Below are 10,996 nucleotides of genomic sequence, written 5' to 3'. Positions count from 1 at the left end.
AAATTGAGATTGAAATACAAAATGAGCACAATAAATACTCATTTCAATTGAAATACAAATGTGACTTTGTTGGTATACCATTATGGTGAATACAAAATAAAAAAAAGTAGAACTTGTTTGTAGATAAAGTGATATTGAAATACAAAATAAGCAAATTAAAATACAAAATTGTCGTCATTTGTGTTCTTAGTAGAAAATTGTGATATTGAAAAATAGCAAATTGTTGATTAAGTTGGATACCTCTAGTAATTCTCTTAGATTCTGCCATTGGAGCGTGATTTAGAGTTTATCAAATTCTAAATGTGATTTCAACTACAGACAACAATTTTAAACAAAAATAAAATCATAAAATAAATCTTAAAAAACGAATAAAGATGCATACCTCAATAAAAGGGATTGTGTGAATATCTTTATAAATATATTTTTCAATTTCTGAAAAAAAAAAAAAAGAGGAAGAGAGAGGCGGATTACGATAGAGGATTAATTGGAAAATGTGTAATTAAGGTGAGATAAAATAGGAAGTAAATTAGAATACACAAGCTTTTCTAAAATAATGACATTTTGACATTTTTACTAATATTTATAACGTATGGAGGTTTTTACTAATTAAGTTAGACTTTTTGACTAATTTGCTAATTTTCCCTTTAAAAAGAGATTCGACACAAATAGTTTAGTTTAATATTTGAAAAACTCAAACCAACCCGACCATTTACACCCTAATCTGCATTATTCAATAATTAGTACAGTCCACCGGCCCATTGAATAAGAAAGGCCCAACAATTGTTTGCCCTCTATTTGAATAGTTTTGAGGCTCAAAATTTGATCTCTTGCAAATATGAATTATTTTGAAATTTGAGTGAATAATATATGAAGTGATTCGAAATATTGAGAGCAGCTCAAATTTATAATTTAAGCCTTTTTTAGAGGAAATTTGAGTTAGATGAGATTGAAAAAAAGTAGCTTGTTGAGGAAGATGAATTTTTGCAACTATATAAATATTATATAAAGAGTGCGTATGTATTTATATACATCTCTAATCATAGTTATACATTATATATATGATTATACATTTTTGATACATTACATATACATGCAACTATTTTAGTTAAAAAAAATCGTCATCTTTACGTTAGAAGCCCCTATATTAGAGTGGGAAAAACATGTAACTCATAAACCCATTAATATTTTATTTTAATTAATGAAAAATAATTGATGCATAATAGTCTAATAAATAAGATTTTAGAGTGCTTATATTACACGTTCAAGTACGTGAGTAGCGATCTATTGATTTTGTAATCACTTTATATAAATTTTTGACTCTACTACTTGCTATAATGTTGTGCTAAAATAAGTTAACTCCAAAGTTTCCACATATTTAAACTAGGAAAACATACATAAAATTAACGATGTATTCATTGACGTTCATTGTTTCTTCCATTTTTTTAAAAAAAATTCTTGGGGTTTATATATATATATATATATATTTCAATTTCCAGCCTTTTCCTCTTTGGCAACACAAGGGAAAAAGGAAAGAAGAAAAACCAATGAGGTTGAGTATTTTCATTTTAAATTTTATTTTATTGTTCTATTCTCTCTTTTATTCCTTAAAAACAAATACAAACTAATGATCGTATTATTTCTAATTAGGTGTGTTCACAATTCGATTTGCATCGATTCTTCTCTAACAAAAAAATAAATTAATTAAGCTGGTCTTTCAAATGTTGGAACCAAATTAAATTAATAAAGTTGACTTTTTATTATATCGACTTTTGTCGTTTTTTCCTTTCTTAAAAATAAATGATAATATATTTCCAAGCATATTTTTCCATCATAACATTACCAAATCACTTACTCTTTAAGAAAAAAGAAAATATATATGCATCAAGTTATATATATAGCTTCCTCCAAAAAAATCGTATGCATTATTCCCATAATTAATTTAGTCATTTCCAGGGACCATTATAAAAAAAAATTACAACCATATTTTTGGGTAGAAAATTAAAGATCTAGTAGTAATGTACCAATATATCTTCACAGCAATTGAATCAAACAATGGTGAATAATTAAAAGACTAAAAGACAAGTTATTTTGAATATGAAATAGATTTTTAGAATTGTCAAACAAAAAAATACAAATCAAATAAAAGAAATAAAGACAAATAACCGAATTACTATAAAGACAAACACCTAAATTAAGAATTAAGAGTCCACTTGACTTGGTTATTTTTAAAAAAATCTAAAATCTAAAATCAAATCAAATTATTTAAAAGTAAAAATCAAAACAAAAAAGTATAAATCTTTTTATCGATTTAATTTGATTTTCGATTTTTCGTTAACACCCCTAATTCAGTAATTCTAATTATCTAGCAGATGGTTAATTAGTTGAGTCTTTGATAAAACAATTGGTAATTTGTATTGGTGTAAGATTGAGTCCTTCGTCAACCAAACAGTACAACACAAAGGTGACATCAAACTTTTATATTTTTCTAATGTTGATATATCCGGCATTTGTCTTTTATCACATCTTACTTAAGTTACTAATCTACAAATGTTAAATCAGCAAAAAATCTTAGATTTTTTATTAACTTTTTTTTTTGTCTTATGTCATGTGATTGATTAACTAAGGCGACATACATGAACAATTCCTTAAATTTGTCAATTTATTTCATTTAGACATTTAAATTCCGATATTTTCTAATTGAGCATACGATTAGTGTTTCTATTAGACATTTTCGACTTGTATCTTTAAAAAGTATTTGTGCGTAAGCACCAATTATGTAAATATGATAATCACTTAAAGTATGTCACTTTCTTTAGTTATAAGCAGTAAAACCTAAGGCCTACTCTAATTGAGATTGACAAATATAATTCAAAAAAATGTTGCAGAATTTATGTGGTTAACTAATTTACTTCATATACTCTTGACTAGGCGCGCAAAAGTTTTTCCAGAATTTGAATAGTAATTTTCTAATAAGAATACTTTATTATTATGTGTTTAGATGCTCAATTGGAACTTAATGTAGTTCAAGTGTCTAAATAAAATTCATAACAAATTTAAGAGATTGTCGATGTATTCCGCCATTAAACAGTGTTATGCCCTACAATGGGAAACAAGAAAAATACCCTCTTTAGCCAAATGCATTCTCTTTTATTACTCTTTCATATCCTTGACTTCTTCTTCTTTTTCTAATGAAGAAAAAGTTATATAGCTCTCTATTTGATTATGTTAATATAGAGTACCCTTTAGCATTTCAAGAAAATGAATTGCTTCAAAGCACCATTATTAATCATGTTCATCATGGTTTTCTCCATATCATTTGACTTAGTTTTTTCTCAAACCAATAGTAGTTTCAACAAATGTGTCCTGGATTTTAACATTTCTTCTTCATCATCAAGGGACTCATGTACAACTTTAGACAACAATTGGGATGGTTTCTTAACTCACCCTTGTTGTGGATTACCTTTCAACATATATTTACGAGCATTGGCGCGTTGGACAAACCAAACAAGACTTATCTTTCTCAATTCCATACAACAGATGGACTGCTTAACTTTGATGAATAACAATAGTACTGATATTTTTAGCTGTGGCATTGAGAAGTTGACTAGTGGTGCAGGAGGTTGTTCGGATTATTCAGAGATCGACGTTCTGAATGAGATAGGAAGCAGATTGAATAGTCTGAGGGATGATTGTAGGCTAATGGATTCAGAAGGAGGACTTACTAAGGGATGCAATAAGTGTTTGAAGACATGGAGAGAAATAGCTTACACGTCGAAAAATGATTCGATGAAACTTGAAGATGACATTTGTAGATTTAGTATGCTGATTTTGTTAACAAGTCAAAGAGTTGCTGATGAGAGTTGGATTGACAAGATCTTTCATTGCCTAGGAGACAACTCTCTCCCTTTAGGTAAGTTTACTTTACTTCCTGTTATAAACATATTTAAGTTTTGAAATTTAACTATGATCTTGATTGATCATTGTACTGTGCAGCATCTTCTGCAGATGAGAGTGGAAATGAAACGATACGTAGTACTAAGTTTAAAACTGGTAAAGTCTTGAAATCCATATACATAAAAATTACTGATATTGCTGAGTTTCAGGACAAAAGAGTGTGTTTATTGTTAAGCATTGGTTAAATATGCAGATCTTTCAATTCTAATTGTTGGTGTAGTTGGGATGGTGTTAGTTGTAATCGTTGCGTTGTGGATCTATGTGAAAAGGAAGGCTGAAGTTAAACCATCAAGTGAAAGATACAGTAAGCCCTCTACACATAACAATCATTGTTTTGAATGTTTTAGCTTATTCTAATTCTGCTTAATATTGATGGTATCAGATGAATCTTACTCTGAAGAATCAAGCTATCGTAGACTATCACTTAAAGAAATTTACTCTGCAACTGACAGTCTCAGCATGTCCAACTTCATAGGTCAAGGCATAGCTGGTAAGTCACAATCGAACGTTGTAGTAGTTGACTTCATATTAGTAACATGCATAAATCAGATATGATCATGTTTTACAGGAAAAGTATACAAAGGCATTTTAGCAGATAGACAACATGTGGCTATTAAGCACATAATTAAGGATGAACAGATGGAAACATTTGTTAGAGAAGTTACAAGTCTCTCTCATATCAAACATCCGAACCTCGTATCCCTGCTAGGCCACTATGATGCACCAATTGAATGTTTTCTAGTTTATGAGCTATGCCACAATGGAAATCTTTCCGAATGGCTATTTGGTATGTTTTTGCTCTTTGAGCATTTCTCTGTTCTTTGTTGATCTAAATTGTATAGTGTCCTGATTTTAAAACCCCTGCTGAGCAGGTAAAAGTAAATATCTCTCGTGGAGACGAAGACTAGAAATTGCACTTGATTGTGCTCGTGGTCTCCTCTTTCTCCATTCGTATCCTCAAGGATCAATTGTTCACCGGGATATCAAGGTAAAATCTTATTTTACATCCATAATCTGTCTTCCATTTTCTAAAAAAAAATCAGTTGTGTTTCCTCTTTTTGGTGAAATTTTGCAGCCAGCAAACATTCTTCTATCTGCTAGCTTTGAAGCCAAACTCTCAGACTTTGGTTTGTCCAAAATTATTAGCATTGGACATTCATATGCTAGCTCAGAAGTGAGAGGAACCTATGGTTATGTTGATCCTGAGTACCAAAAGAACCGTCATGTTAATTCTTATGGTGATGTCTATAGCTTTGGGATAGTACTGCTACAACTTTTATCTGGACAAAGGGTTATCAACTTGGATTTGAAGAATCCAATGCCTCTAAGTAAAATGGTAAACATACTAACTCCTCCATTTTCTCTTGCATTCATTTTGAGTTTTTTTTTTCTCTTTAACGCGTCTTTTTGAATCATAGGCGAAAAACTTGACCAAAGGTGGGAATATCAAAGAATTTGCTGATCTCAAACTGGAGGGGAAATTCTCAATGGAGGCATTTGAACTTGTTCTTAAGCTAGCTTTGACTAGCATAGGACTTAAGCAGCAAAGACCATCCATGGAACAGGTGGTTGTTAAACTCGAAGAGGCTCTCGATTTATCAACAAGAGTTGAGTCAGTCCATCCTTAGTGCACATTCTCATGTACAATTAACTTTCATTTCATCCTACCCAAGAACTCAAAGGTGAATCTAGAATTTATAGTCAATGGTTCCCATTGAACTCGCTGAAGATCCGCCTCTGCCCAAGATTGTACTTAAGTTTCCTCTTATACACATTTTGATCTCAATTTAGGTGCCTACCAGAAGATGAAACTGAACAATCAAAGATAAAACAAGTAAACTGATTGTATATTTATACCAACTGATTCAGATAAGATAATGCTTATTATTTAGTCGAAGATTACAACGATTGATGTTTACATTAACAACAATTCACATTAACATCAGAAAGTATAGAGATACAAGTAAAACTATACAAAGCTTCATTCAAAAAACCAGAAGCTGCAGCAGTGTAGTGTGACTAGCTCTTAAAAACTTGAGCCGATATCACCAGTAAAGGAAAATGACACTAAAGCATCCTACACCATGGTGTATATATACATGTTGGATGCTTGTAAATAATTACCATACATTAATGAATTGATCCTCTATAAAAACTGGAGTGATCAAGCCAGATGAGGTCTTCTCGTTGTACTCGTGCAAGATTCTGATGAGTGTACTAGCTTTCTTGCTTGCTTTTGAGTTGCCTTCAGCCAGGAGGGAATATAACGGTCCCATGAGAGATGAGTTCTTTACTAAAACAGGAACTGCATCTGCTCCACCATTGATACACAAAGCCAGCAACAATGAGACACAGTACTCTTTTGATGCCCTTGAATTGCAAGAACTTAGAACATTGACAATAATAGGCAAAGCTCCAGCATAAAGAACAGCCATTGCTCCGTCTAGCCTTTCAGAAAGCGTTGTTAAAACTGCTAAAGAATCTGTAATGAGATCTTCCCTTTCGAAAGATTTCAACAGATTAACCACCAAGGGGACTAATCCAGCAGCAATCACTCTCCAGTGGTTTTCGGGGCGCATTAGGAGGCCAAAAATGGTGACCAAGGCATTCTTTTTTCCTCTGTCAGTGCCATTTCTTAGCAACTCCAAAAGTGATGGAATGAACTCTGGATTTTCTCCCATCATTTTACGGTACTCTTCTACTGATGTAAGGTAGAATAATGTACCAGCTGCGTGCTGTCGAGCTTCCATCTTTAGCCCTCCTTTCAACACATCAAGTATCAAGAACAAACCTCCATTTCCAACAATTGTGCTTTTGCATTTAGAGTTCTTTGAGAGGTTCAGCAGAGTAGCCATTGAATTCTCTTGACAAGAAGAATCCCTTGAAGTAACAAGATTCAGAAGAGGTGGGATTACACCAGCTTCCACCAAACAAGACCTGTTAAAAATGCTTGTTTTAGTGAGCAAACGAATCTCGAAAGCAGCCTTATTTTGCTGTTCCATTGTTCCACCAACCAGCCTGCCTACTAGAAAACTTGCAAGCAACTTCATAGCCTGCTCATTAGCCACACTGCTTGAACCAACAAATCTTCCAGCATCACGATTTCGCCTACCAGTCTCCACAAATGGAATACCATTCGCGGAGCAATACTGCTTGATTAAAACCTTCAAAGCAAAATTAGGAACCAAATCAATACTTGTTAACCTCTCACCAGTCTTTGGACAAGTGGAGTTTCCAGCTCTGAACCATTTCAGAATCGAAGCCCGATCATATGTGTGACCTGAGGCTATTGTCACTGGCTCACTCATGATTTCAAGTGTAATTGGACACCTGAAATCATCAAGATTCAAGAACCTGATGACTTGATCTGCATTAGTACTGCCTCCATTGATTTGTCTGCCTGCTCCATTATCCAATACTTCAAACAGAGTTCCCCTGCAGTATATCATGAACCCCATTAAGCTACTAAGGATTCCCATATCTCTCTTCTCCTCAGTATTCCCCTCCAACAACATCTCATTATCCAAGAACTTAACTTCTCTATTACACGCGCTCCAACGTGTAATCCCTAAAGAATCAAGAACCCTTTTCAGATCACGCGTTTCTGGAATAACTTCATTTTCAAGTTGATCCAAAATCTTCAAAACATTCACTTGCATTCTCCCATCATCCATTTCCACTTCAAACTTCAACTTAACAGCTTGATTCCTCACAAACTCAACCACTTCTTGACCCTCCACAGAAACATCCATTTCCTTCAAAGGAAGAACATCAAGTGCCACAGCAACAGCTCTTGCCAGCATCTGAAACTGGCAAGAAACATCCTCGGATTTTGCTAAAATCCATATTCTTGAATCTTCTCTGCTACAATCATCCAACAAGAAAATGAAAACTTCTGGAAGATAAAATGAATCTCAGATAAGCTCACAATACTTGAATTAGCAAATCTTGAAACCCCATTTGGGATTTCTTTAAGAACAATGAGAATATCCTCAATTAAACGAATCGAGTTCCTAACATTCTTCTTATTGGTATAAAAAGTTCTTGACTTGTATTCACATATTGTTTGGCCTAATTGAATCAAAGATGCAACAAGGCTAGAAAAAGATACAGTTTCACTAGGACGAATAGCCGGAAAATTCAAAATCCGGCGAATGAATTCGTTAGATTTGTTGATCATTGAGCTAAAAAAAAAATATCAAGAAAACACAAAGATCAAATCTTAAAAAGTATATATGAACAAAAGGGGAAAAATGTGTGTATGGACTTATGTGAACAACTTTTTAGTAGATTTTGTGTATGATATTGTTAAAGTAGTTGGCACTATATATATAGTTATTAGTTGAAAAAAATGTATGGGACACGTGTTAAAAGATAAGTGGTGATTAGTGATCGAACGGTTAAATTTGTGACAATTATTTTGAGACAGAAAGTTGACTAAGGATATTTTGTGAAGGAGAGTTCGTGGAGACTTTCATAAAATAATAAAAAGTATAGTTATGACTTATGGGAAGAAGGGTACGTGAAGGGACGTAGCCGACACTTTGTAATAAACGTACTAGTGACATTATTGGCATGCAAATAAATAAATAAATTGGTACTTGCTCCGTCCTATGGGAGGAATTGAAATTTTAATTTTATAAATTCTGAATTTTACAATGATGATTTAAGGTGATAATTATTAGATTTTAAATTTAATATTTATATATATTTAATAAATTTATTAATACAAATACATTGTTTGAGTAAAATTTATTGAGTTTGGCCGAGTTTGTATATATGCCGTCTAGCTCTGCCCTGTCACCTTGATATTAGTTGTCCAAAAGTCTCTTTGTTCCTTAAGAAATCATAAATAAAAATGTTAGTTTTATTAATTTACCCCCTTAAAGAAACTTTTGTAGAACTTCACAAATTTGTTTATGCTTTCAAAAAATAAATAAAAATTATAAAGATAAATTGACAAGTAATTTAGGATAACTATTTATTATAATATGATGGACAACTAATATAAAACGAGAACCGTAAACAATTTTTTTGCTTTTAGTCTATGTTTGAAGTTAACTAGTCTTGAAAAGGAAGAAAGAAGGAAAGTGACATAACGAGAGATATTTATTTGGTTTAGATGGAGGTTGATTATTGTCCAATTAATATATTGTGACTCTATGTTATTATAAAATATATAAATAATAAAGGTCCAAATTTGTCTTTATATTTTGCGAAAATGTCTAATTTTGCACTATATTAGAAGTTTGGCTTATCCAATTCCTCAAAGTTATAATTCTAGTTCGAATTTGGTTTTAGTCACTAATAAATCAAATATTTTTTCTTCTTTTCATTATTTTTGTTAACTCGTTTTTTCCCCTTACGAGTTCCAATTATTTATTAAAAAAGTTCTTTCTTCAATATTAGAGTTTATAAAGTGTATTAAATTCTTACTGATATCTAAATAGATATTTATAGCGAGTTCTAATTCAAGACGTCCATCTTTGAGTTGATAGCTATTCAATATAAAAATTCGTCAAGGACAGTTACAAATACATAATCTGTTTTTGTTGATATTAGTAACATTATTGATAACTTTTATATTTTGTTCAAAATTTTCATAATTATTAAATTATTTTATTCAACCGGCTTTGCTATATAAATCAAAGCGATGGACAATTCGAATCGAAAGTCAAAATAGATCCAGTTTAAAAATAGTATAACACCTAAAATTTCAATATTCTGAATCCACCTCTATACGTGTAGGTTATAGCATAACTGCTCACTAAAATTTTGAACGAATTAAAAGAATTCATTCCGTTAAGATTTAATTAAATCTTTAACTTCTAGGATTTTAATCAAGTTCATTGATGATTAAACAACACTCTTTTAAGTGCTTGAAGGGTCAAAATACCTTAAAATTTGATCTTGAAACATTATTATATGAGTTGGCATTATGCATGTTATGAAATTTAATAGAGGTATGGGAATAAAAGCAAGTCAGCAATTACTAGGACAGATAAGAGGCACCGCCAGCATTGAATCACTCAAATGTAATAATTTTAAAAAATATAGATGTACTATAGTCTATAAATGAAAAATGTATAATGCATCGAAGTTGGAGGAGACTTTGTTTAATGTTATCATGTGATGTGTTGGAACGTACATTCCGACTTCATCTTCGAGGTGTTATGCTAAAGTTATAAGCTCCGCTAATATACGTTTGATCAACTAATTTATTAATATTATACAAATATGTAATGACATATTTAGTATAATTTTATTAGTGGAATTTGCGGAAGATAAAGCGTATGCAAATCTTACTTCTACCTTTTGGAGGTAGAGAAGTTGTTTTTGTAGGACATTAAAATATGTATGAAAATGTCTAGTGACAGTGAAGAAAACATAGCAACTAATAAGAAAACAGTAACAACAACAAAATAGTGCAGGAATCAAAACATCATAAATAACAGATGGTGATAGATTATCAAAAGCAAGACACTGAGACTAATACTACGATATACATCACTAAACCTAAACCCATCAAAAATCAAGGCAACACTCCACTACTGACTAATCTTGTACCCTAATATGTGACATTCACACCCTCTTATCTAAGTTCATGTCTTTGGTAAACTAAAGTTGTGTCATGTCATGTATAATCACCTTTTGTTGATATTTTTTCCGACATACTCCAACCTCTCCTCATATCCACTATATCCAACCTCTTGCACCTCCTCAATAGGACATCTATGCATCTCCTCTTTGCATTCTCAAACTATTTCATGCTTAGACCATCTCCAACCCACCTCTATTTGGAGAGTAAAATAGAGAATGGGCACTCCAACCCACCTCCAAATCACCCTCTATTCTTCAAATTTAGAGAGTTGAGTAGTAGTTCTCCAAATTTGGAGAACTACTATTCACACTCTCTATTTCACCTTTTCATTATTTTATTATTATTTCTTTTACTTTCTAATTAACATATTATTTTACATATAATTCCATTAATTAAATACCTAATATTCATAATTCTTTTTTAAATGTAATATAATATTTT

At 31.8% G+C, this 10,996-nt stretch overlaps 3 protein-coding genes across 3 annotated transcripts; 2 read left to right on the top strand and 1 right to left on the bottom strand.

Annotated features, from left to right (window-relative positions):
- Positions 1-3,461: 3,461 nt before the first annotated feature.
- On the top strand, positions 3,462-4,139 carry LOC107062224 (uncharacterized). Its single transcript, XM_015312605.1, has 2 exons — positions 3,462-3,910; positions 3,994-4,139. The coding sequence occupies exons 1-2, from the start codon at positions 3,538-3,540 to the stop codon at positions 4,137-4,139; spliced, it is 519 nt and encodes a 172-aa protein (XP_015168091.1). The 5' UTR covers positions 3,462-3,537.
- A 40-nt stretch (positions 4,140-4,179) lies between these two features.
- LOC102595134 (probable receptor-like protein kinase At5g18500) lies at positions 4,180-5,763 on the top strand. The gene is made up of 6 exons (XM_006355931.2): positions 4,180-4,258; positions 4,337-4,444; positions 4,523-4,741; positions 4,827-4,942; positions 5,030-5,290; positions 5,373-5,763. Exons 1-6 carry the CDS (start codon positions 4,180-4,182, stop codon positions 5,580-5,582), a joined length of 993 nt encoding a protein of 330 aa, XP_006355993.1. The 3' UTR covers positions 5,583-5,763.
- A 55-nt stretch (positions 5,764-5,818) lies between these two features.
- LOC107062219 (U-box domain-containing protein 18-like) lies at positions 5,819-8,235 on the bottom strand. The gene has a single exon (XM_015312599.1). The coding sequence runs from the start codon at positions 7,755-7,757 to the stop codon at positions 6,075-6,077; it is 1,683 nt and encodes a 560-aa protein (XP_015168085.1). The 5' UTR covers positions 7,758-8,235; the 3' UTR covers positions 5,819-6,074.
- Positions 8,236-10,996: the final 2,761 nt, after the last annotated feature.

The sequence above is a fragment of the Solanum tuberosum genome, unplaced genomic scaffold (assembly GCF_000226075.1).
Source record: "Solanum tuberosum cultivar DM 1-3 516 R44 unplaced genomic scaffold, SolTub_3.0 scf00210, whole genome shotgun sequence".
Lineage (NCBI taxonomy): Eukaryota > Viridiplantae > Streptophyta > Magnoliopsida > Solanales > Solanaceae > Solanum > Solanum tuberosum.
This window is presented reverse-complemented; position numbering and strand designations above follow the sequence as displayed.